The 27,960-nt window shown below is 34.5% G+C and overlaps 1 protein-coding gene across 1 annotated transcript in view; it reads left to right on the top strand.

The window, feature by feature from the left end:
• DPYD (dihydropyrimidine dehydrogenase) overlaps positions 1 to 27,960 on the top strand; it is an 873,733-nt gene that overhangs the window by 405,799 nt on the left and 439,974 nt on the right. Inside the window, exons 12-13 of the mRNA XM_004582023.3 lie at positions 14 to 198; positions 27,288 to 27,503. Coding sequence (XP_004582080.3) covers positions 14 to 198; positions 27,288 to 27,503 — 401 coding nt within the window. The remainder of the gene's footprint in view (positions 1 to 13; positions 199 to 27,287; positions 27,504 to 27,960) is intronic.

Raw genomic sequence — 27,960 nt, 5'->3', positions numbered from 1 at the left:
TTTTTTTCCCCAGTAAAAGAAGCCTTGAGTCCTATAAAATTCAACAGATGGGGTCTCCCAGAAGTAGATCCAGAAACTATGCAAACAAGTGAACCATGGGTGTTTGCAGGTGGTGATATTGTTGGTGTGGCTAACACTACAGTGGAATCAGTGAATGATGGAAAGCAAGCTTCTTGGTACATTCACAAATACATACAGGTAGGCATTTATCATGAATTGCATTTCATTTTTCACAGTGAGTACATGCTTAACTTATTTTTAGGCATAATAATAGTAATATTTTCCTAGAGTTTATAATAAGTATACTTACTTATTTAGATTGTATTTTTAAAATATTGGCTGCTAAGAAGAGGATTCTTTCATCGACTGAATTTGGTATACATTTCTATCAGTGCAGTGAATGCATACATCATTTCTGCTGCCTTCAGTAGATTCAATGGTAGCTGAAATACACAGAGAAATGTATTTATAAAACGAAATGATGTATTTATGATATCTGATGGGAGACAGAATTGATACTCATATTACATAGTTCAAACTGCATACATTTGGACCAAATGAAGTCTTTTACATTTCTGCAATTTTATGCACCTTACCTTAAGTGCAAACAAATGTGTAATTAATATAATTTTTGCTGTTTGCTTTTTATAATTTCAAAATAAAAAATGATAAAATCCAATGTTGAACTTATTCTTGTACATGCAGAAACTGGGTAGTCTTGACGAAGGGAGCCATACTTTACAATTAGTAGTTTTACTTTTTGACCAAATAAATGGGTAATTTTTGTCTTGTTCAACAACTTAATTATATTCAGTCAAAGTTGCCTTTTTAAGTGGAAAATGCTTCTGAAGCAGTTTCCTCTTGGTATTGAGATTCTTATTTTCTCTTTCTGATTCCGGGAAGACTCTACTCACAATATTCTTCCCTATGTTCCCTCTGTCAATTTACCTTTTTTATTCCACTGTACTAACAAAACTCTCTCTTTAGCATTACCTTGAATTTTTCACCTTTGTTGTATTTTAATTATTGTTCTATTGTGTTTGCAATTGATGATCAAGTCGTTATCTGTTACATAGGGCTGTTGATTGCAATGTCTTTTCTGTGTTTGACTGCCTTACCTACTTTCATCTCTCCCTGGCATCTCTGAGTATGAAGCTGCTGTTGAGTCTAGGCCAGGATATTATCTCACAGAAGTGTAGGATCCTAAAACAGAATGTCAGCAACCTATGGGTTTTATATAGAGCAAAGTTGTGATGTACAAAACAGCTAGGAAGACTCCAGATTAATAAACAAAAATTCCAGGACCTCGCATTGTGGTTATGCAGCTTAAGCCACCATTTGCTATGCCAGCATTCTGTATTGAAGTACTGTTCAAGTCCTGGCTACTCTTTTTTGCAACCAGCTCTCTGCCACTGTCCTTGGGAAAGCATTGGGAAATGACCCAAATCCCTAAGTTGTGCCTGGTTTCTTGCCGTGTACCTGAGAAATCCAGGCAGAATTCCTAGTTCGTGATGTCTGTTGGCCCAGATCTGTCTGTTGTGGCCATCAGGGGTGTGAACCATAAGTTCCAAATCTTGTTTTCTTCTGTGTGTCATTTTAATCCACTCATGATCCAGGTGTCTTGTAGATATCCCACATACTGCTTAACCTACTTTTCCAACACACTGACATGTTCATATGAACGTCTTTCACAATCACTACTTTTAAACCAAATGTGATAAACCTACTCCACATACAGCGTTTAACATTTCCGATTCTCAAATTCAAGTACACTATAATAGTATCCTTCACATTTAGATTATACTAACTGATACAGTTTTCAAAATAAAGTTTGGAATCAATATTTGATTGATGCCTACTTTTACATTTTTTTTTTATTTGAAAGAGATATACAAAGACAGGTGTATGGAGATGTCTCTCTCTGCTGTTTCACAGATCAAAATTACACAACAGATAATGGTAGGCTAGGCAAAAGCCACAAGTGAGGCACTCAATCCAAATCTCTCAGGTACTTGGCAGGGACACAACTGCTTGCACCTTTACCATCTGCATATCAGGGTGCACATTATCACGAATGTAAAATCAGGTGTGGAGGTGGGAATTAAACCTGGACACTCTGATATTGTATGTTAGCTCCCAAGTGTCATCTTAGCTGTTAGGCCAAATGCCAACTGTGAGAGCTAATGGCTGTTTTACCTAGAATCAACATTAAATAAACACACAAGCGAAGGAGACTGTAGCGTTGCTAGAATATATTCATAGGGAAATTTTGTAAAAAAAAAAAAAAAGTAGGAAAGGATACAATGTCATAAATTAGATGCTTTTCAGAAAAATGCAGTTAACAGGATCACAACAGTTTGTGTGCACAGCATATACATATGCACTCACACACGCACAAACATGTGCTTTTTTCTCATAAAACAACATAAATGCATGCAGGTACATGTACAAATTATCTGTGCTTTGTTTTATTCTTGCCTCTCATATATTTCTGATAAATTCTGTTTCTTCTAGACATGTTTTAATGTATTTGTTTCAATTTGCCTCTCTTTTGTGTGGCATTACAATTTTTGTTGGCCTGACATCTTACCAAGCAGCCTGTTAGCTCCTTGAAGAAATCAAAGTGGAATCATGTATAGAAAAGGAATCTCTTCTGTCAAGTCCGGATGAAACCCAGTGCATGTGTGAATTCAGTTTGCAGGAGTGAAAATGGTGGATGACACAGATGCTGGAGAGATTTGAATAGATAAAATTGGACAGGGTCAGTGAAAAAATATTTTCTTTCTTTAAACATTTAAATCTTATAGGTTTTGAGTTAAAATACATGAAATGTTTAAACTTCTTTTGTGTTTCACAATTATCATCCTAAATATTCCTTTAAAAGTTTCAGGTTGCTGAGAGGGAGAGAGAACCCTCCCATCTGTTGGTTCATTATCGAAATGCTTATAATAGCCCAACTGGGGGTCAAAGCAAGAGTGTAGATGCAGTGCATGTCTGCCACGGGAGTAGCATGACCCAGTTCCCTGAGTCATTGTTGGCTCCAGGGCCTAAATTCACCTGCAGCTGGAGTCAGGAGCCAGATTCAGCGGTGGGGCCCAAGGACTCCCATGTTGGATATGCTATCTTATCAGATATTACTAAGTCCCCTCTCCTGAAGGATTCTTAATCGTGTTTTCCTTTCAAATTCCTGCCTATTTTATTTTAACTTCCCTAAATCTGATCCATGTCTCCTGAAAAAAAAAGTTAGCTATCATTTTATTTAGCTTTTCTTATTTTGAAAGGAGAGAAACAGACCTTTCTGATGAAGTAAAACTTGCATGTGTTAAGAAATACATAACTCTAGGAATGACAGTGTCTGGAATATAAAATAAAAAATCTGTGCGCAGTAAGAGTTTTGGATTTGGTTGAAGGATTTCAGACTTGTCAAACTAAGTGCTGAATTACATTTTAAAATAAAGAAAGAGATGGAAGGTAGGTTAAAATTTCTGTCAAATGAATTTGGTGTGTCTACCTGTCTACCAGGGTGTGGAAGTGAAAGTGCTAAGCAGTGGTAAGAGTAAAAAGGAATACATGGACAAAGTGAGGTTTTTCTCTCTCCACATTGTCATTAACTCCATTCTCTTCTGTATTTCTTTTCTTGAAATTACCTCTACTTTCTCTGTTATGTCCTGCCCTGCTCAGCCAGAGCCATCTTGCTAGAATGAAGTTTGGCTAATTTCCTTACTTCAAATCCTCAGTGGCTTTTCTTTGCACTTCAGCTGAAGCTTTATCTCCTGTGACATCGATTTGATTGTAACCAATACACAAGAATTCTTTTGTATCAATATTTTCCCTGTATCCCACCCGCTTTCTTGGGTTGGATCCCACTTGCCCTTCCAGGTTTCCCCTCTCATCCTTTTCCTGGTGTGTTTTTCTTTATAACATGATTTATTTATTTATTATTTTTAATGCAAAGTAACACACAGAGGAAGAAGTTGAAAGAGAGATAGAAAAAGAGTGAAGTCTTGCTTCTGCTGGTTCATTCCCCCAGTGGCAGCAGCCTCTGGGGTTAGTTTAGATCAAAGCCAGGAGCCAGGATGATGCACTTCATCTGGATCTCTCACATGGTGCAAGGGCGCAAGGGGTGGACCAACTTCCACTGCTTTCTCCGGAGCATTAGCAAGATAATCGATTGGAAGTTGAAGCCCAGTCTTGAACTAGCACCCAAATATGATTTCAGCATCACAGGCAACATGTAACCCCATGGTGTAACAATACCGGCCCCTTGATATGTTTAAAGCCTGTTTCTTAATCTGTCTCTACACAAGACAGTGACCATGCTTGTCTACTCTTTCCACCTAAGGTAAAGAATGCAATCATCTGATGAACAGGATAAATACCTAAATGAATTTAAAGAGGCATTAAGGAAATAAATCGGGAGTGGTGCATGGATAGCATTTTGGCGCAGTGGTTTAAGCTGCTGCTTGCCATGATGCCATCTTATATCAGAGTACGGTTTTGGGGTTATTCTGCCTTCTATCCAGTTTCTGGCTAATGTGATCAAAAAGCAGTAGATGATGACCTTAGTATGTGAGTTTCTCTCATGTTTGTGGAATACCCACATGGAGATGCTGGTTCTCTGCTTCAGCCTGGTGCAGTCCTGACCATTGTTTCTCTCTCCCTCACTCTGTCTTCCCGCATTCATTTTCGCATCCTGACCTGTATGTGTGCGTTTCTCTCGCTCTGTGTTACTCTGCCTTTCAAGTCAATAAGTAAGCAAACAAATGAAATCTTCAGGAAGGAAAATGTATGGGATTATTATGTGGCAATCTAAGTAACATTTAAACTAGTGTTTCCTTACAAATATATAAATTGTTAAAAAATTCTATGACATGTGCGATGTATTTGTGAATGGATGATTATATTCTTTTGCTTTACATTTCACATTAGTCCCTTTGGGAGAATATTAAACATATTGATGGTGATTTAGTAGCTGCATAATAGTATGAATTAGTGTATGGGATAAATGAAACTTAGTATTTAGAATTCCTTTATGATAAAGTCTTACATAAGTAGGAATGTTTTAGATATTCATATTAGGATTTCAGTAAGTCCCGCAGTAGTCTGAAAAGAGTGTCACTTAAATTCCATTAGTTAATTTGCTCAATTATCACTTATTGAGTACCAGCTGCTGGGTACAACACTTGATATTGGGAAGATATCAAAATGAATAAATGAGAAGAGGTGTAAAATGGTAGTTACAAATTGGGCTTTGCATTAAAGGGCAGATTTTGGACCCAATTTCAACACTTTCAAGCTCTATAATCAGCCTGTGATATTCTCAGCAATAAATAAAGTATCTGTTGAAAAAAAATAAACGATGCTAATTAGAATTACTATAGTATTGTGTTGTGGAGAAGATTATGTGAGAGAATTTATTAAAAATCTTCTAGTATATAGTCTGCTCTATAAATGTAGCTGTATTTTTGTCAATCGTTTGAATTATTATAATAAGATTTTGTAAAATATAAACTAGGATGCGTGAGTATAAGTTTGAAATTCAGGATTTTAAGAGATAAAAATTAAAGTAGGCTATTTTAGGTAATTATAAAAATGTACTATTAAAGCACTCATTTTTTTCACATATAAACATTCATTTATCTTGCTATGAAATTATCCATGATTTGATAATTCATTACATTATTCAATCAATAAAAATATTGCTGTCTTTCATAATTACTAGGTGGTAAAAGTGAATTAAAACAAGAAACTTGGCTTGCAGGAGTCTTAGTAAGGGATGGTCTAATAAGGATGTCAGTTCTGTGGCTGTAAGTCTAACACATTCTAATTAGTATAACGATTTAAAATGTAGAGCTACAGAGCTAGTATGAAAGAGAGAATGACTGATTAAGTCTAACTGTGTGCATCAGGATATGGAATCAGCAGAGGCTTCTCAAAAGTCAAGATACAAATATAGGCCGTAACATAGAAGTGATGAAACTTGCAGGCCACTGAGAAAAATTTATATAGGCTGCTATGTGCAGTCACGGTACTGGGACAAGGGCACCTGCTTGCTGAAATTCAGAATAGACTCTATTCACTACACAATGGAAGCTTCTTTGCACAACCTCTGTTCAGAGGAAGGAGTGCCTCCCTTGAACATTCACAGAGAGGTTCTCTGCTTGCGCCATAAGTTTTATACCAGGGTAGGGTTTCATTTTATTTCTCCAAAGCATAGTCTAGACTACTGGAGACCTTGAACATGGAGAATATATGGGCAACAATGAGATAAAAGTTGCGTTTTATACTGGGTCATAGCGTGCCGAGAATACCTGGCCTTGGTTATAGTTTTAAGTATGTAATGATATCATGATCTTTGTGTATTTATAGAAATGGTCTGAAGAGCTCAGAATAACATTTCCTTTTGTAAGAGTCCTCATTTGTAGTATTAAGCTTAGTTTTCTTTAAATAACTTGATGACTTTGTGGTATCACGTTGATAATATTATCATGTTAGTGTAATTCAGGCATTTTTGAGCTTTTTTTCTACATTCTGTTTATCTGTTCAGCTACATACAAACAATTGGTCACAAAATAAGCATAGAGGCTGTCAGGTTAAATGAAAGCAGTCAAACATAGAAAAAAAAACCCTCATGTTTTTACTTGCTTGTGGAAACTAAGGAAGTTAATCTCATAGAAGTAGAGAGTAGAAAAAGTAATTAACAGAGAGTGGAGGTTGGAGTTTGGATAATGGATACCAACATACATTTAGAAGGAAAGAAAAAGTTACAATTTTATAGCAGCATGGGGTGAATGTGGTTTATAACAGCTTAGCTTGTATTTCAGAATGCTGGAGGGTTTATAGTATTTCACCACAAACAAATGATATGATTGAGGTAATGACATGCAGATTGTCATGATGTGGTCAGCATATATCACATGCAGATATTCAAAATATCACACTGTACTTCGTAAATTCATAGAAGTATTATGTGTCAAATGAAACTAAAAAAAAAATGAAATGACTGAGCACCAAAGATAATTTTGAAAATGTACCCAAATGAAGAGTACATACCTGAAAGAATAACTGTATCCAAATAATAGGATTTCTTCGATTATTTATAAGATCACTATGTGTTCTTGTGTGTGTGTGTGTGCATACCTGTATTTGAGTAAATGTTTTGTACCAGGAAAATTTAAAAAAAAATAGTCATTCAATCTATCAGTCATTTTTTATTCTCTTAAAAAGTTTGACATGAGGGCAGAATTCAATAATTACCCTTTTGAAGTAATAATGGAAAAGTGCATATCTATGACACAATGAAAGCTTAAATTTATTATAACCAATGAATGCTAAAGTAATCACAGAGCAGAGATCAGTGCTCACTGGAATAATTGGAGAGACTTATGAAAGAAATGCCCTGATTTTATCCTCCTCAGAATATAACCTTGTATATTTGCTTGCCAGTCACACTGTAATAATAGTGACTATTTGTTTAGCATCTATTATATGTTGTACTTTATTTTTGTTACAATGACCTTGTGTAGTGGGTATCATTATCTGTATTTCACAGCCTTGAACTACAAAGGCTAGAATGATTAAACGTATTCAAGGTCAATATTTTGTCATAAAAGAAGCCAGGAATGGAACTCACACATATTATTCTATTATCCCCTGTTCTAAACTGTTTCCCTGGTGTTTTTCAACTATGAATTGTTACTCTTCTCCCCAACTGTCGGCAGTCCTTGACACTTTCTCATGCAATTTCTATGTATTAAAATTTAAAAACATAGTAACATTTTAAACTTTTCCTGATTGTTTTCTGGAGAAATTAGAAGTCAGTGATTGGCGATTGTATTTTGTTTATAATTTTGTTCTGGTTAAAAGTATATGTAAAGTAAATGTGTGACATCTCCTTATTTTCATAAAATAGTACAGGGAAATATCAGCTGTATGATTAAAGATGTAAATCTGTTAATTAAGATAAAAATGAAATACTTTAATTATGTATGTAAATCCAGTAATTTAACAGCAACAAAAATTGCATAAGTCCAGAATGTTCATTTTAAAGAAGGAAGTTCAGAAAAACTAATTTATCTTTTGATACCAAAATTGACAATTACTTTATTTATTAAAAACTTTAAAATAGCTGATTATAAAAATATACATACATTAGCTTCTCTTTTTAATTAAAAACATATATATTTTCTTCTCATTTTCCTCCTTTATAAAGAAAGAAAAAGGGTGAAAGCTCTTTGAAGAAAATATTTAAAAGTTTCATGTATTTTGTCTAAACCAATCTAAAATACACTGTCAACATTTTCTATTTTTGTTTCTGGAACAGCACCAATACCTGCAAGAAACATTCAAAATGTTTCCTTGTGGTTTCCCTGCAGTTATTTTAGTTGTTTAATTCACAACTGTTTTGACAAGATTTTTTCTGTTAGTAACTCACCTTTATCATGTATTTGGAAACATTCAACTTAAGTTTCATAGAATCAACTCCTGCTTGTGCTACATTCATATAACTCATTAATTTATGCAGTATTTATGTACATCTGTAACCAACAAGGAATGAGCCAGTGAAGAACATTTGATTCCTGGTAAGAACACAGCTCATCTGACGAGAATAGAAATTTTATAGGCACCCAGTGTTACCCTATTAGCTGAACAAGTTCAGCATTCCTTGAGTGTCCTTTGTGTCCTCATAGAAGAAAATGAAGAAAGGAATTAGCCCGGTAATTCAGCCAATTTATGGGCTACAAGGGATGCCAAGTTCTTCTTTTACAAAAGTACCTAAAGAGAAGACTCAAATATTATGAGTTTATAAAAACATCAGAAGATGGACAACTTTGTTCTGATATAAAAAGGCTGTATGTAGCTCATTGTGTTATGTCCTTCCACCAAGAATGAACTTGAAGCTAGGATACATGGCTTAGTTCATCCAGAAGCTCATTTTCTTTGACAGAGATGAGGTATAATTGAGAAGGAGCTTGTTACGTAAAGTCAGTCTGTATGGAATTATAATCTTAAAAGCCACTGGCTTGGTGTCATCATTATAGTGATCCTTTGATCATATCATTACTCCATCTATTTTTTTTTTGGTTTTGTTTTAAATAAACCATCTATTAGATGGAATGTTAAAAACACACATACAATATGTAGTACTAGTAGTGGAAAGAGTCAACCAAATCTACATGATATTGTTGTGAAATCAGTTGTAGTAGCAGAAATGTAAATGTTGACAGGTAAAAGGCAGGAGTTATAGCTGTAAGAATAAATATGAAATCCAGAGGTAGACATAGATACTTAAATAATGGAATTGTTTGTGTAGAGCTTGTTTAAAATGGGCAGGGAATGAAAAAGACAAGAAAGCTCACATACTTATAGATAACTGCAGTGTTTAAGGAAGAAATCATAGTGACATTAAACATGAAAAGGTTTTGGTATACCATGGTTATAAATAACTTTAGAAGTTCTCAAATGTTTAATTATAATTGAAGTTGACTAATTATAAATTATTGTTTTTGATGCCAACTTTAAACAACCAGAAGCTAATTATTTTGTACATGAGCTTGTCTAAATGTGTGGTCCTAAGTGATATTCTTTTGTTTCTGTGAACTTACTCATTTATTAAAATATGTTGTGTTAATGTATTGAGTGCTCACATTCATAGCTGCTTTTGCTTTTACTACTTCATTCATGCATATGTATTATTCCTTTTGTTTTCTTAGTCTTTCCTGAAACTAATTATTGGGACTACCGTCTACTAAAACAGACAGACAGGATACCTACTTATATGTTGTGGCATCATACTAGACCTCAAGTATATTTCTTCCCTATGTAAGCTCACAGGCCCTAGGTGTCTATAGGTATTGTTTTCCAGAATTTTGCTGAGCCTAACAAGGAAGCTTATATAATACTATAAGAAAGTTCTTTAGTAGTTGTATTAGCTTATAAATCTGTTTAGAAAACAATATTTTAGTATTAGTTGTATAATATTCAATTGTATTAGTTTGTAAGTCTGTTTAAATATAAAGTTGCAACATTCTTCATAATGATCAGCAGTGTTGACCTACTTTTCTGTTCCTTAAGGTGTTTGTATATTTTGTTCTTATTCGTTGGAGTTACAAAAGCATCACTATCTGTTGCATGAACTAGATGTCTCAGGGGATTGGTAATGAGATTCAGAGCCTTTAACCTCTTGGTCGCTGGTTCAAATCTGCCCCAGGTCAAAAGTGACATAAAGTCATTATCATCTGATGGCAGTTCAATGGGGTTTGTAAAAGGAATCTGTGATTCTGGTACCTCGCAGATAAAAATTCATGCCACAGACATAGAATATAAAATGGCTCATAGTGATAGTTGTGATTTTAGTTGAAAGGAAAAGAACTCAGGTAATTGCTAAGTATTAAATTTTCTTTCTCTGAGCTACACCTCTTTTAGATAGATTTGTTGATGGAATGAGGTGGAAAATTAGGTTTATACCTTTATTGTTTTGTGTTTTGGGGTCATGAGATGCACATTCATATGAAATGTTATTACCATTGTTAAACATTACTTAACATTTACAAAGGTAGTTATTTAATTCACAGATGGTGATTAATTCAAAATTTAAAGTTTCATCATTCATGTCTTGTTTCTTTAGAGTGCTTCTGCATATATATTCAAATGTTTCATTTCCTTTTGACTCGTATTAACTTCATCTACATTGAACATATGAATAAATAGGAAGATCTGTTCCTTCTTGTTACTGTTTTACTTTGTTAACAAAAAGGAAAACACAAGTATAGACAAACTGTAAAGATGGAGAATTCAAAATTGAATATGAAGCCAAATGATCATTGTTATCAGATCTAATTGAATTATATGCATTCATATAAATATGTGAAATCTTTTACCTTTGCCATTTTTAGAGTTTGAGATTATGTGAAGTATTTTGTCCTTTCTACGTCTTCAATATAATCAAATTATTAAAACTTTTAAAATTTAGAATCGCTTGAATAAAATTATTTTTCTGAAGAGGAAAATACAGAGATGCATTTCTGTATAAAAGTTTAAAAGATCACAGCATTTTATTAATTACAGCGTATTTATGATTATATTTTATATCAGGCTCAGTAATTTTCTAAATGAACCCATATAGGTTTTATGAATTTAAGATCTATTTCTGATAACTTTGGCTGTATGAATTTCAGAGCTATTTCTGTTAACTTTGGAGAGGTGAACATAATATCTGGAAATTATAGCAACTGTGACTTTGTTAAAGATTTCTGATCTGGATAAAGATGAACACTTACTGAAAATGTGAGTCACAGATCTTTAAAAACAAACTTACATGAACTGATCATAGCGCTTAAAAGACAGTCAGTCTTTAAGTAAAAGACACTTGTTATCCATTACCATTCCTTAAAAGGGAATCATTTTAATTTCACATCTTCAAAGGCGTTCTTTTACCCTGGAAATATACCCATGATTTTCCTGATATCTGAAGAACTATGATTTTAGAATTAGAAATTTAAATTGCACTGGCTTAATATTAGAGCATTTCCGTTACCCTTTGCAGGTTTTGAGGCAGCTTATTCGACCTTACAGTCTCACCAGGAAGCTAATGGGAAAGCCTTGCAGCAATCTTCACAGGAAAGTTTCCAAATGTCAAGTGTCATCTTTCCAGCTGTTAGATGAATGGGTAGCCAAGAGGCATTTATTTGGGTGTGCAGCCCCTGTGAAATCTGGGTGAGGCAGGAGAAAAGACTGTAATTTGGTGGTTAGTTTACCAGCCCTGGTGGAGTTGCAAATCCTCTGTCCAGGCCTTGGACTTCTGTTTGTGGCTTAATGATTGACAGCCAACAACAGTGTTCCTGCACTTAAAGAATAGAAATGCTATTTTAAAAAAGGCATCATCGATATGTCATACTAATTTTGGAATCCTCTATTGCTTCAGATAAAAAAATCTTATCAACAGAGCTGCCTTCCTCTTCTTTAAAACCCTTTCCAACTGAGAGGAAGTAAAGCTTTTGAAATGACAGCTGTATTAAAATCTTGGGACTTATTGAAAAAGTGTCCTTCAGTTTAAGATATATTACAGAGTCTTTAATTCCCATGTTAAGAGAAGATTGATATAAATCGTTGGGCATTGTCAGGATGAAAACAATGAATATCAATAAAAAGACAGTTTTAAATCATAATGGATTTGGTTTTAGATACTGATAGCTTCCAAAAAATAATATTGAAGTATGTCATGGCTAAATGTAGTTTCCATGCCAAGTTTTTCCACTTGCTGGAATCACAGAATTGAGATAAGTCCAGCTAGTCTGGGAAACTGAGCTTTTAGATTTAATGAGTATCAAAAATGCATGCGATCTCATTTTTATTTCTTATGATTGGGAGCGGAAGCATCAGATTTTCTTACAGTGTCTGGAAAGTTAATTCCGTTTCAACTGCTTGTAGAAAAACATGCAATAAAAGCTATACTAACTTTTAAAAATTTACCTCTTTAGTGGTATATTCCATTTAATTTGTGATTTGTTTCCTAGATAGTATTTCTAAATAATTAATGTACCAGAATTTAATAGTTTTTTTTAAGAATTATATTCCTAATAGTGTATAGCTCTATGAAATGGCTGTATATTGTTACAGGAAGGATAGAGAGAAAGTGAAGTTTAGCCTATTCCCAATGGAGCTGTCAAAACAAAGATATATGGTCGGTTATAGAGAAAGACTATACCATAGCTAATACGTAATTTTATTGCCTTTTCTTGACTTTATATAGGGTCCCAAACTTTTATTAAATGAAAGTACTTGGCCTTAAAGGTAATTTAAAATGAAATTGACTCTATAAAGACAGAATGTTTTCTTGCTAGAACAGCAACAGATTCCCACTTCATGCAGGGTAACTAAAGAGAAGAATAGGCAAAAAAAAAAATAGGATGATATGGTATGAAACTTGAATCCATCTGATCCCATGTTACAAGAAACCCAACACTAGAGTATGTTGCTGGAGAGTCAAAGAGGCTAGCCATTGCAGTGCAACATAGTCCAAGTGGATTGTAAATATTAAGGATTCTGCATCAAATGTAGTACCCACTGATGTCTGGAACTGTTTAAAGTGAATGACAATTTCACAATAAAACAAAGGTCTGAAAGACTTTAGATTATGGGGGAAATTCAGATGCATCATTCTAATTAGAAATTGTGGCTGAAATTGTGTTTCTTATTCAGTGATTTAGTAAGGTTGAGTCTGAGGTTATCCATACATGTTTTTTTTAGGGATTTTACTTTCATATTTTACTAAAAATTATTTACAGGCCAATTTATTCCCATTTTAAAAATTAAAAAAATATGCTGAATTTAGTTGAGATGGGTTTCACTATGAAGATAATGTGATCCAACCATATTTTATGGGTTAGGAAGCTGAAGAACAGACTTTAAGGTGCTCATAAAGGTAGGAATGACATCCATTAAAACAAAACAAAACATAACAGGTGATGTTGCTAAGGCTTTTTAGGGTATTAGTCCTAGGCAACAGCTCTGTTAGAAAATTGACACTGGGAACCAAGCTTTTTTTTTTTTAATTGTTATTCTCTGTCCCACTATTTTTTTTTCACTCCATTTCACGTCTTCTTCATTGCGTGCTCTTTGAACTGTAGCTACGCAATTGGAGGACACAAGGACTAGCAGTCCTTGACTGCTACTCTCTAGCAATCATCAGAGAACTCTGCTCCAGGGTAGGGATGCATAATTATGTGCTCTATGTAATTCATACAACTGGTTCTCAAACTTTTTTGTATTTCCTTTGAGACCCCTTTTCACACACTGCACAGTCATTGGGTAGATGCCTGGAAACATTGTATGGATGTTTAACCTTTAAATCACTTATTTGTCAGTTTCCTTTTCTGAGGTATTTCCAGTGCTTGGAACAGTGATTACCTCATAGTTGGTGGAGGTCAACAAAATGCCTGCCATAAGTAGACAGTTGATGAATATTATTGAAAGACTGGGTATATTTTAAAAATGCTTTCAATTAGGGGGACCTGGAGTGTAAGAAACCTATTTGACATGTCTAATTTGTTCATTTGTGATGGATTCTATGTTAGACAGCTAAGATATCTGCTATTTGATGGAGACATGGGATTCATATGGAAGCAGAAAGAATAAGGTGAAAATTCCAGTGCTTTGTAATGTTTTTCATTTGATCCTGCCATCTAGTTTTCACTATAGGTATTGCTATGTCTATTTTAAAATGACCTCTGAGTGACCATACAGGTTTTCTCGCTGCATATTCTCACCTTTGCACGTTTCCAGAAATAATAAATTAAAAGGTCAACACAAGAGCAGATATTGGTGGGTATGTTGTTGACTTATAATTTTGAACCTTTTTATTCCAAGTCTTAATATTTAATATCAGTCTGTCATCCTTCTTAAATGTCAGTTTCTTTTATTTGCCTTTGTCACTCTCACCTTGATCACCCTGACTGCTTCGTGTTACATGGATTTGCTGTCAGGTATCTCCCTGTGCTGGTCACCACTGTTTTCTTGCTCTAGCCATTGACATCTTGTCAGCAGTGTCACCACCTCTGCTCCTGAGCCTGTGAATATGGCAACTGTTACTCCATGATTGATGCTTTTGAGAATTTGTCAGCATCTTATTTATTATTTTTGAATAACTTCTGTCCAACTTCAAGCTTTTTCTTAAGGTTAATCTACTATTCTTTTAGCAGAAACATTGTATCAATTTGAAGCCTATAACAGTAGTCGACATACTATTTTCTTAATAGATGTAGAATGTAAGACAAAACTGTATTATGATTACAGTTAATAGGTAAAGAAATTGTATCTGTTATTTTAGTACACCATTTGTAAGCAGATATAGTGCCTCTCTGCTCACCTCCTTCTGCAATATTTCAGATGTCATTTTATTAAAGAGGTCTTCCATGGCCAGATAAAGTAGTAGAATCTCTTGTTCCGAGGCACACTGCTTCCCAACCTACACAATCTGCCTTCTGTTTCTGGAGGAAAGTTATAAACACACATACATATGCATAAAAAGCATAAATGAACACTTATACATTCATCTGTCTAACTCCATTATTACCCCATCATCATACTTTAATGTAAAAATCATGATACTAAAAGATGTAATTTGTGGATAGTACCAGCAGGATGGCAGAATAGGAGGTCACAGACACTAGTCCTCTTTGGATTTTTAGAACTTTTACAGGACAGATATATAAATATATCTGCTTTTGTAAGAATCTTGAAACATATGGGGCAGGTTATGGAATCCCAATGGAGGTGCTTGTTTGACAGTACATATACTAAAATTGGTATCCCAATTGAGGAGAAACTTGAGAAAATCCATATTAAGAAGGGTAAAAGTAATATTTTCACTTTCTACCCATCTCTCATTCCCTATACTGGCATAGCATTGTGCCAAGAGGGATCACTTCAGCACACAATTTCTCATGGGAGGGAAAATGAGGCCAAGAAGATATCTAACTTACCCAGCATCATGGAGCTCTGCCTGCATGATCCCCTTCTGCTTACTTCACAGGCAATTCAACAATGTCAGAGACCAAGGGACAGTGGGGTATAAAAAAAAAAAAGGGCCGGGAGATCACAGTAGCTGGCACATATATCTTGATTGTAAACTCATGTGTGCACTGTAACCTTATACAACCATGGAACTTGACCAGTAGCTTCATTGAAACAAGAAATCAACTGAATCAATCTTGCCCAACTTTGGAGTAAGAGTTCCTACCCAACCATAGACTCTCATCATGGATTCTGTCTGGCAAGAAACCCTGCTTGACAGCTTTGCTTAGATTTGAAGTCCTCCATGTCAGCTACACCCTGCCTCCTTGAATCTGCAGGAAGACCTATAGATCCTGTAACTGAGAAACTCTATAGGTTAGTCTGTTCAAATAAGTTCCCTTTGAAGATTGCTCCCTTCCAAAGCCATCTTGCAAAAAGTAATTGACACTTCCTAAAACGTTTAGACACTGAAGTAAACTTAATGGGAAATCATGGAAATATCATTTAATAGAAGGTAATGCAACAAGGTCCAAAAGACCCTCCAGAATGGGGGCTTGTGAACTTCCCAACAAAGAATTCTGGAAAATAGTTTTAAGAAAGTTTGATAAATTTTCAGATATCCAGCTACATGATATTAGGAAAAAATAGTGCATTAATAAAATTAAAACTTTAGTGAGGAAACAAACAATTAAAAACGGAAATATGAGACTTACATTTTTTTCTAGAAAGTAAGATTTTCATGTTGAAATAGCTAGTTTTATACCTGTCCATATTCCTGATTCCAGCTTCCTGTGACTGCTTAATTTATCTATGTGGAGGAATGAATTGAGTTTCCATCTCCTGCTTTCAGACCTCACTCCAGGCTTTCTGTTTGCATATAGAGGGTGAAACGATTGATTAGCGCTCTCTCTCTCTCTCTCTCTCTCTCTCTCTCCCCAGTCCCTTTAAAATAAATATGTAAATCTTAAATAATGGATAGAGATGAAGACTACAATAACTGAAGTGGAAAACGCAAAGGAGACATTCAAGAGTAAAGTCAAATGGGCAAAACAAAGACTGATAAAATTGAAAAGCAGCTTACTTGAAACTATTAAATTATTATAGCAAAGAATAATCAATTAAAATTGAGTAAAACATTTAAAGATCTATGGTATTTGTGAAACCCTCAAGCTAAGCATCAAAGCATTGTGATGTTGCTCAAGAAGAGATAAGAAAATAGAAAGTATATTTAAAGAAATAATTGCTGAAAATTTCCCAAATTGGGGAGAAATATAGACATCCAATTTTATGAAGTCTAATGCTTTCAAAATAGACTGAATTTAGAAAAATACACAAGACGCTTTGTAGTTGTCAGAAATCAAAGACGAATTGAATTTTTGAAAGGAATAGAGAAAAGCAATTCCTCGTGTAAAGAACACTTCCCTAGAAGTGCCAGGGAAAACATACAACAAAACAGAACAGAACCAAAAAAAAAAAAAAAAAAAAGAAGAAGAAGAAGGAAAAAAAGCTTTGTAGCTCAGGAGAGAGTAGGGTTATATATTCAGTTTGAAAAGAAAAAAAAATCCCTGTCTGTCAAAAATACTATACATAGAAAAAGTGCCTTCCAAAATAGAAGAGAAAAAGTGTATTTCTAAATAGAAGAGAAAAAACTTCCCAAATAAACAAAAACTAAGAGAGTTTGTCCTCACTACCTGTAACAAGTGCAGAAGGGAATTCTTCAGGCTGAAGCAAATAATCACTGAACAACACCATAGATTGATAAGACAAAACAAATCTCATTGGTGAAGGTAAATGTATAGATGAGCATAGATTACTGTGATATTTAAAATCCAGACATAAATAGCTTTTAACTCAGCATGAAGATTAAAATATAAATTCTTTAAAAATAACCATAAATACAAGCATGAATGAGTATACAATATACGAAGAAATGCATTTAGACATTCCTAACAAAGAGTGTACTAGGGAGCAAAAGTGCAGAGCTTTTATTTGTAATATAGGTTGTTATTAGCTTAAAATTAAATTTAATAATCATGGGAGTGTCTACTTAAGTCATAGTAGATAGGAAAAGCAAAACAATAATCAAAGGATATCAGCCCTTCAATGTACAGAGAAAGGCAGCAAAGGAAGAATTGAGTAACAGTAGTCTATCAAGTAAAAATAAATAAAACCTCATTTAGTTTTACTTTTAAGGCAGATTTACAGAGAAGAGGAGAAACAAAGAGGGAAAGATCTTCCAGCCACTGATTCACTTTCCAAATGTCCTCAGTGGCTGTAGCTAAGTTTATGAGAGGACAGGAACCAGGAGCTTCTTCAAGGTCTCCCAGGTAGGTACAGGAGTCCAAGGACCCCATTGCCTTCCCAGGCCATAAGTAGGGTACTGATAGGAAGTTGAGTAGCTGTGACACAAATTGACATCCATATGGGATGCTGGTGCTTGAAGGGGGAGGAGTAGCCTGTTGGCCATGGCACCAGCCCCAATATAAGTAAATTCTAATTGATATTCTTGATGAACATGAATGCTAAAATTCTTACAACATATTAAGATAATTTAAATAGCACATTGAAAAGACCTTGTACCATTACTGGTGAATGCTAATAAAGTGAGACATATCACTGGAATGTTTGATTCAGTATGTGTAAGTCAGTAAATGTAATCCAGTATTACACATTCACAGAATGAAGGAAAAAAATGGTCTGATCATCTCGATACAATTAAAATGACAGAATCTAACAAATGAGAGACTTGAACAAATTTCAGTAATTTAAAATTCATGGAATTTTAGTTAGGAACAATGAAATTCATGTATGAAATCTCACATCAACCATCAGATTAATATTTAGCTGAAGGTCTGTACTGAGCAAGGATGCCCACTTGAACCACTTCTGTATGACATAGTAGAAGCAGTACTAGACACTAATTCAGTCACATAATAAATAAGAGGTATCCAAATTGGAAAACAGGAAGAAAAATTAATCACATTTTCACATCGTCTTTCAGAATTAAAAAATCCTCCACATACAAAAACATGAGTTGAAACTGAAAATGAAATTCAGTTGTGCTGCAGGATTCAAATTAATGTACACAATTTTTTGTATTTATATATATTAACAAAATATGATCCAGAAACCAAATCGAGAGTAATCCAGGTGTGACAACTACATCACATTAATTTTGACAATGTTCTGAATGTGACACCAAAAGCAGTCATCATAAGCAAAACTAGATGTGAACTAATCAAACTAAATGCTTTTGATTAGCAGAGGGAGTGATCCATAGAGGGAAAGTAAGACTTTCAGAATGATAGAAAATTTTTGTAAGTTGTATCTGCCAAGTGATTGAGCTCCAAAATATATGTAACTCCTAAAATTTAATAGCAAAATCATGGTTTACGTTAGAAGTAGGCAAAAGACTTGAGTAGGTAGTTCTCCAAAGACATACGAATGGTCAAGAGATATGAGTGTGTCTCTAATTATTTGTGGAAAATGGATATTTCAAGGATATTTATTTTCATGTCATCTTTTAAAAAGCCATGTATACAAAGGATCTTTAAAAAGTTCATGAAAATCCATATCATGTGAAAGTAATCTTGAATTTTGTACCAAGATCTTGTCAGCATTTTAGAGAGATTGATACATTGTACAATGTTGGAGATAATTGTTAAAAATGTAGCTTGTATGAAAAAAGCATACGGATATCTGCCAAAATTTAAAAATATAACCAACCACCATATAATCCACAAATACCATTTCTGATTATATTCAAGAGAATTGAACCCAGTGTCTCCAATTATCATCTGTATTCTTCTATTTATTACAGTGTTAAAACAGTGCAGTTATGGAAGCAGAGTAAATATGAGTAGGGAAATGGAGAAAGAAGCTGCCATTTTCCACAGCTTAGATAGATAGGAAGAACATAATAATGAAATAAGCCAGTTTCTTAAGGATACATATTTTATGATTCTTTTGAAATGAAACATTAAAGTATTGAAAGGTATAGAAATAGGTGATAGAATAATGGTTTACCAGCAAATAGTACCAGCAAATACATTTCCTAATGTAGGGAGTATGAGGCATAATGTTACAGTAATACCAATGAATGAGTTGTCATGCCTTGCTATGTTTTACAGTGTCCATGATTAACAATAAAGTATTATATACTTACCCATTTTAAATATTATAGATCTTAGATTAAATTTTATTATCACCAAAAAAGGGATGGATGAATGCAAGGAAGGAAGGAGTCATAATAACCAAGGAGTAGAAGAAAATTTTTGATGCTTTATATGTATTATCTAGCTTGTGGTGTTGGCTAATATAGTATAGCTAGCTAACTAACTAACTAACTAACTAGCTGTAATAAAAAGAACTTTTTTTAGCTCACAGTTGTGGACAGTGCAAGTCCAAGATCTTGGAGCTGTATCTACTCACCTTCTGTTGTGGGCCCTCAGTGTGCCTTATGCCTGTGGAGAAGCTCAAAGACAGGGAGATGCTTGTGGAAGACAGTCCACTGGGAAAACTAGTGCTACCCGAGGAGAGCAGACATCTACTCTTGCAACTTGGCAATCTTTTGTTCATGAGGACTCTGGTGTCATGACCCAAATACCCTGCACTGGTTCTCCTGATCTGGCACTGGCATGCTGAAAAATAAAATCTTAGCCGGCATTTTGGTACAGATAAATTACATTACTCTCCAAATGATGCACATTAATTAATTATGTTTTTGTGTACCAGTCATACCTCAATAAAGCTATGGGAGAAAAACAGGTATAATAACATTGCTTTCAGCGTATTAATATGTTAGTAATTAATAACACAACACGACTGAGTCTAGCAATTTAAATGCTGCAATTTTGAATCATTAATAAGCAATGTCTGTTTAAAGAAAAATAAGTGTTTCCTGTTTATTGCTATGTTTCTTGTACTTCAACACAAAGCCAGCCCTATAGTAGGCACTTTAAATATTGTACAAAATTGAATGTGTCATGTTAATGTTTTTAATCATGAGATACATGAGGCATGTTTCAAAAAATATTTTAGTGCCTGAGTATAAAAAAATGTGGGTATTTTGATATGTGGCTGATGGAGAAGAGTTTAAATGGAAATAGAAGCATGAAAAAGAGCACCCCCGAGCCTATAGGATTGTATCATAAAATAAAAAAAATATATAAAAGAAACAGTCTTATGGATTGGAAGATGACATTTATCCTGTCATATGAGAGCCTGTGCTATAATGAAACCAAAATAATTGAAATTTTTTTGTTTTGGGAACTAGATGGACTGACTGCGGTGCTGAGACACATGCATACGGATGAACTTGGCATATGATAAAATTGTTATCTAGAATCAGGAGGGAAATACTGAATTTTCTATTAAACTGTGTAGGGACATCTGGCGATATATATATATATATATATATATATAAATAGAGAGAGATAGCTAGAAAGAACAGTATGTGAAATACTTGGGCGAAGATAAACTTTGGAGACAGTCATGTGACATGTGATTTGTATCTTTTTAACTATCAGCACTTTTCCTTACTTCAAAAATTTATGCACATGGAATTAAAATGAGTTTTTTTGGTACTAGAATATTTTTAAACCCATCTGCAGTATTTTTTAATAGCAAGCATTCCTATGAATATTTAGATGACTCTCCTCATAAGCATATATGATATGTATCTTTACAGGTGGAGTGGCAGTGACATAATAATAATAAATTTGCATAGGCAGACAGCCTAAGACTATGAAGGATTTTTTTGAATTATAGGCAATAGTTTGAATATTAAAAAAAATCCAATGACAAACTAGTGAGAAGTTTTTTGGGGGGCTGAGTATAACCAGTAAAATTCATGGTTTTAAAAACTTAGAACTGAGAAGATTCAAGTAGGGGACAAAGATAATGGTGAGGTCAATAAGAAATATACTAGCAGAAGATAATGATGGTGATTAAAATGAGGGAGTAATTAAATTTCTGGTAGGATAGGAAAGGAAAATGAGAGAAGAGAAATCAAGGAAAATACAGTTTTGATTTATATTGTGTTCCGACCAGCAGAGCCAGTAACGTGGACAGGGAGAGGGTCTGGGGATGAAGCACCGACAGGAGACCAGTAATGGTTGAAGTCTCTGCGAAGTCTCTATTGCGCCTTCATCTCTCCTTATATACTCTTTCCCCCAAGTCTATATTAGCCAGGAAGTTGGATACAGATGAGTCCAATTAGTCTAGGTGTTGTTAGCTACAAGCCCAGTTCCTATTCCTGTCCATCCCAACAAGCGCTAATCAACTCCTTAGCCCACAACAATGTTGGATGAATACAGCGTCATAAAATTAATGGGAAAAAATTAAGGGAGGAATAGGGCTTTTTATTGTTGAAAGCTGAGAAAATTTTCAGGAATAAAGCCTCAAGTTGTTAGACAAGTAGTAATTGAATTGGAAAAAGGGGTATGCTTTAGGTGGAGAAATATCACCTAAATTTTAATTTTCAAAGCACTCTAGACTTATTGTATGCTTGTTCTAAGAGAAATTTGGGAATAATACTTTAAAGAAGTAAATAAAGTTAGCTCATTATTTTGTAGACAATCTTCTGTAGTCTTGTATCTTTTCTGAAGTCTTTAATGCAAATAGTAATTTCTCAAAATGTACACATGAAATCAAATTTTTATGTTGTAATTATAATTGCTAGATTCTCAGTCATGGAAACAGCATGCCAAAATTAGTTGCTATTTTTTTTTTTTTTTGCCTGAGGAAGAATTTTTTTCAAAGGGGATGTTAACTGAAATGGGACTGGTTCGTGTACTCTTCACCTCGTGAATTAATTTAGCCATGAGTGGCAATGAGATATTATTTACTCTTTGCCTTAAATTAATTTTAGAAATGATGCTTCTGAAAGCAATTGTTCCCCACAGATAGGGAACTGCTTACAATAAAATATAAATAAAGCAAGAAAATGAAAGATGTTTGGTGGTTCTAAAATTGAATAGAACATAATGATGGTGGTTTTCTTCTCTTTGATCAAGCTTCTGGCTTCAGCCTGGCCCAGTACTGGATGTTGTTGGCATTTGTGGAGTGAACCAGTTGGGGGATATATCTTCACTTTGTCTCCTGACCCCTTTCCACGTCAGACAAAATGGAAATAACTAATGATGGGGAAAAATGTTGACATCAGACTTTCACCTTTTTTTCAATTTGGGGAACATTAGTGGTTTTGAAAAATAATGTTCATATATGATTGGGCAACTAGCTTTGATGTAGTGGAGTGTATGCTTTGAATCAGGTCTTTTTCTATCCCTTATCATTAGTTTAGACTCACTGTTTACTTTCTTTGAGTCTTACTTTCCATGTTCAGTTGAATAAAACCTACCCAGAATAGTTGTGATTTTAAAATAGAGAATGCATTAAACAGTTCCTGTTATTGAATGAGTAATAACCCTACCATGGCTAAACAGAAATCTTGCAATGGGGAAGTCAGAATTTGGGAGAATGCCTATTTGACTAGACACGTGATTCTAAGTATTAGATGCGCATTGCAATCATTTGGGGAAAATCTTTAAAATTTGTAATTATAATTTTAATTAAAAGTTGCTAAACTCATCATTCACTTTTTAAAACCATTCCAAGTTAGAAAAAAAAGTGTGCTTAAAAAATTCTTTAAATGAATGAAAAGAATGCCTATAGATGCTGTATATGTAATTTCAAAGACATTTTGTTCACTGTTAGATACCATGGTGGTCACAGCTCATTGGGAATTTTTAAAAAATAAATACATCCTTTTTTTCCCTGGCATCATATGTGACAAATTAGTAAAGACGTATTTGGTGTTTGAGTTTAAGCAAACAGTCATAAGTTATAGTTTTCGTTTTCAAGATCTCATAAGTCTGGCCATGACTTTAAAAAGGCAATGCTACTCTTTACATTGTAAAAACTGGACATCTGGCTTTATTTTAACCATCTAAATCTTAGTTCTTTATGAATTCTGCTTTTTATAAAGTTTATCTCTTATGTGTGTTTTGAACTACCAGAGAGGTTGTAGCAATTTCAACATTATAACATGGTTCACACTGCAGAAAAGGGACGGGGGTTGGGAATAATAACAATTCAAATTCTTACCTCTAACCTTTTCAACTTCTCTTGTCTTAGCAGGTTAGCAGCAACATTTAGATAAATGAACTATTTAACAAAGTACAGCTATCATGTGGAAAAATAATTTTGTGTTTATTTATGAGACGTATATAGTTATTCTTTAAAACAGTTCTAATGGAATAATGGAATTTATTTAGACTTTTTTGACCTAAGTCTCTTTATGAAATAGAGCTTACCAGCTAGATCATACATTTACTTGTTCTAGCTCTCTAGATTCTTCTTTAAGATTTATTTGTCTGTTTTATAAAGTGAGATATATAGAAAGGATGAGACAGAAGGGAAGATATTCCGTTCATTGGTTCACTCCCCAACTGGCCACAATGGTTGGAGCTGAGTCGATCTGAAACCAGGAGCTGGGTCTCCCACTTGGGTGCAGTTTCTCAAGGCTTTAAGCTGTCCTCGGTTGCTTTGCCAGGCCACAAACATGGAGCGGGATGGGAAGCAGGGCCACAGGGATTAGAACCGGCACCCATATGGGATCCTGGCACGTTCAAGACAAGGACTTTAGTTGCTGGACTACCGTTCTCTAATTTTTTTTAATATTTTGTGTATAATAATTAGAATTTAAAGATTAGATTTAGTGTTGTCAGTGAAAGATATTGCTGTGGAAGCTATCTACTTTGATCTTCATTTATTTTTTTTCCATTTTTAAAATTATCATTATTTTATTAGACAGTTCCATAGGCTCTAGAATTTCCTTTACCCCTCTCCTTTCCACCCCTCCCGATTGACTTCCCCTATATTGTTACAGTAGTATAGTTCTTTATGAACAGTCATAACTCCAATGGCAGAGAGGCCAGCATCCTGTTTTCAATATATATTTTACAGTTTCATTGGGAGTCCATGTTTGGCCTAGAAGTAGAGATGCATGCTGCATTATATCATCTTCCTGGATATGACCCTCTCCATTACACAGTTACTGTACATCCCCTTAAATGAAAAGCCACAAAACAAAATCAACTTCAGGAAGAAAACCAGAAATTTATGATCCCATGAAGTTAAATAATAGGCTACTGAATGACTTATGTATCACCAAAGAAATGAAAAAAAATAAACAACCTTCTTGAAGAAAAATGGTGCTACTGTATGATCTATGACTCAGTGAAGAATTTAATAAATTAAAAAAAAATTTGAACAAATGGTTTGGGCTATCAATTCCACCCGTTCCCACACTGCCTCTATGGGATCCTCTGTTGTCTCTGTGCTCCTGGTTGAATCAATCAGATCAATGGGATGGGCAGTTCATTGCCTAGGTTCACCTCCTGAGCTCCGGGTGAACTCTCCAACCCACCTGAATATTGGTAGAGCTCTGGCAGACACTGGATCTCAGATCACCACTAGCTGACTGCCACTGGGGTATCTAGTCACTGCAATAAAGCATTGTTGTCTCCACTGTGTTCTCATGTCTGTCATTCTCCAGCTGCCCCTCTGCCATTGGCCGTTCCTCTCCTATTTTCTGGAATTTGCCCTCTCTGCTTCACGCTGGCTAATGACTCTCCATCTGTATAACTGTGTCCTTACTCTGTTCTGCCATCTAAATTCTCCTTTGTTCTTCATTTAATGAGTTTTCAAATATTTAAAAACATTATTTTATATTTGCCATAATTATATGCAATTATAAATATTTACTAACATATAAAAGTAAATTGGCTTTAGTATAAATTTAAATCTGTTTTGCACTAATTAGGATTTATTATTTAAATATGAATAGTAAAATAAGCAACTGAGTTAAAGTTCATTTAAAACTGATGCTAGGACATCCTTCTGGCTTGTAATATTGTGATCAATGGATGAATAATAATGTATTCCAAAATAATTGTGCGTTATGAATACATACCTAAAGCTTTGGCTTTATATTTACTCTGCTGTTATTCAGTGTTTTTGATTTTAGTCTGATTTCAGTACATTCTTCAATATAATTTCTCATGCTAGCTTTCTATTGTTGACTCATTATGGACTTGCTTTTCAGCTTCTCAGTTGATTTCTTCTATCATTTAATTGCTCACACTATCAAGTAATTGGTACAATATCATTCTCAAAAGTTGAAGTGTCAAGATGCCATGCATCTTAAAGGAGTTGAGTGTGAAATAAAGGCTAAGTTCACCAGTCCAGAGGCCTTTAGTGTCTGCAAACTGAGAGTTGAGGCGTTGCACTTGCGTTTTGGAAGGAGTGGAGCTGACACTTGAGATACTCAGTTTCCCAAAGCATAGGAGGAACAAGCTTTCAAACACACACACACACGCACACACACACGCACATACACACGCTAAATTATGTCCCATTCCCCTACATTGTACATTAGAGCTTTTGTCTTTGCTGGTAATCTTTTTATTATTGTTGCAGTCTCATGTGAAGTTTGAACAAATTGTTTTCAGAACCAGACTGATGACTATTCAGAAATGTACCTAGAAGCCCAAACATCCCGGGCAGCAGCGTCTGCCGTTGCTCTACCTGGTCCATCAGATGTCCTTTGTAGTACCAGACACACGTCTTTCAATGGACAGGTTCAATCAATGTTTACATATTGAGTGTATTTTGTTTGACATCACAAAGTGACAGAAATAATGTCTGTGCAAGTCATGGTAATCTTTCTCTACACAAGACGTGCCCCTTAAAATTAAAATTCTGCCAAAATAACTTCTTTTGAGTGATGTTTCACAACCAAAGGGGTTTCTACCTTTCAGTTAACTAGCCCTGCTCATTCACTTTCACTGGAAGACTCCATCCTTTTCATAGTTTCCAGGATTATTTGCCTTCTAGAGATAAACAAAAAAGGAGGGGGAAGCAGAAAGAACATTGTGGGGGAAGAGAGAGAGATTGACTTCAAAAGCAAAGACTCAATGATATCCCTCTCTAATAACTTCTCCAGACAGAAAAAAAGAGAAGACTATCCAGCCAGTACCCACTATTCATAAGATTTTTGTTAAATCGCTTCAACAATCCTAAAAGGTACACAGAACATTTCACAATAATAAATGTGTGTGTTTGAATGCCAACTGAAGCTTTCAACATACATTAATGATATCTGTTGGAGTTCTGCAAAAACAAAGCAAAGCAAAACTCTGCTCATGCACATGTGTATGTTATCCACTTTCCAAAGCAGATGTTCCTCAGTTGTTTAAGAGTTTTCAGCATTTTCCAGGAAATTAGCTAACTAGCATTCCTAGTACTATGCTAGAAACTATAGAGAAAATACAGGGAAATTTGAGGTGGCTTTCCTAAAATGACATAAAGTGTAGTAAAATTACCAGAAGCTGATTTTAGGCCTCCTGCCTTGCTCTAGTGCAGAATTCTGAACAGTAAGGATATTTTTACAAATTAAGATAAAGATGCTGGATTAAAGGGATCAGAAATTATAAAATTTTTCTCTTGTGTTTGAGCTTTATGTTTTAGGCAGTTTTTTTGTGTAAGTAATTGATTATGTTCTGTTAATACTCTGTACTACTAAATTGTAAACAAATGGCATTACTTGAATGTAGTTTGTTGCTGATATTTTGTGTTTTCATCTTTATGCACAGACCAATATGTTTTGTATTAGTTCAAATTCTTCAGTAAGGTGATTTTTGTAAAAGATTATAAGCACAGTTTGGATGTGACATGAGGGCACTTATTGTTTGTTTGTTTGTTTTTTTCAGTCTCAATTTGGAGCTTCAGTTTCTGCCAAACCTGAGCTACCCCTCTTTTATACTCCTATTGATCTGGTGGACATTAGTGTGGAAATGGCTGGATTGAAGTTTATAAATCCTTTTGGTCTTGCGAGTGCAACTCCAGCTACTAGCACATCAATGATTCGAAGAGCTTTTGAAGCTGGATGGGGTTTTGCCTTGACCAAAACTTTCTCTCTTGATAAGGTAAGGAAATATTTTTGAAGCCTTGTTGAAATTACTAACACAAGTTTTTATTAAAGCATACATGTTGTAAAGATGATTTTGACCAAAAAAATAGCTATTATTACTTGAAAAGAACTAACATTATACAGTATTCATTAAATTTCTTCCATTTCTTCTGTCCCACAGAAGCAGGGAGAAACATGCATTTCTTATTTTATGTTGTTTGTGGGACATATAAAATGCAAGTGTAAAAATTATGAAAACTAAGCCCAATGGCTTAGTATCCTGGAGATTGATGTCGTTTATACTTAAATATTTACTATAAACTGGAAAAATATGAAAGTAACTCCTTTAATAGTTATAAACTCGTGAGTTCTTATTTTGCCATGATTGTTTGCTATTTTTTGGTTGTATGTGAATGAGGTCATATAGCTCAACTAAAAGTTAAACAGCAGATTTGTTTTTGCGCAAGGTCCTG

The sequence above is a fragment of the Ochotona princeps genome, chromosome 2, assembly GCF_030435755.1.
Source record: "Ochotona princeps isolate mOchPri1 chromosome 2, mOchPri1.hap1, whole genome shotgun sequence".
Lineage (NCBI taxonomy): Eukaryota > Metazoa > Chordata > Mammalia > Lagomorpha > Ochotonidae > Ochotona > Ochotona princeps.
The sequence above is the reverse complement of the archived record's forward strand: the minus strand, read 5'-3'. Positions and strand labels throughout refer to the sequence as shown.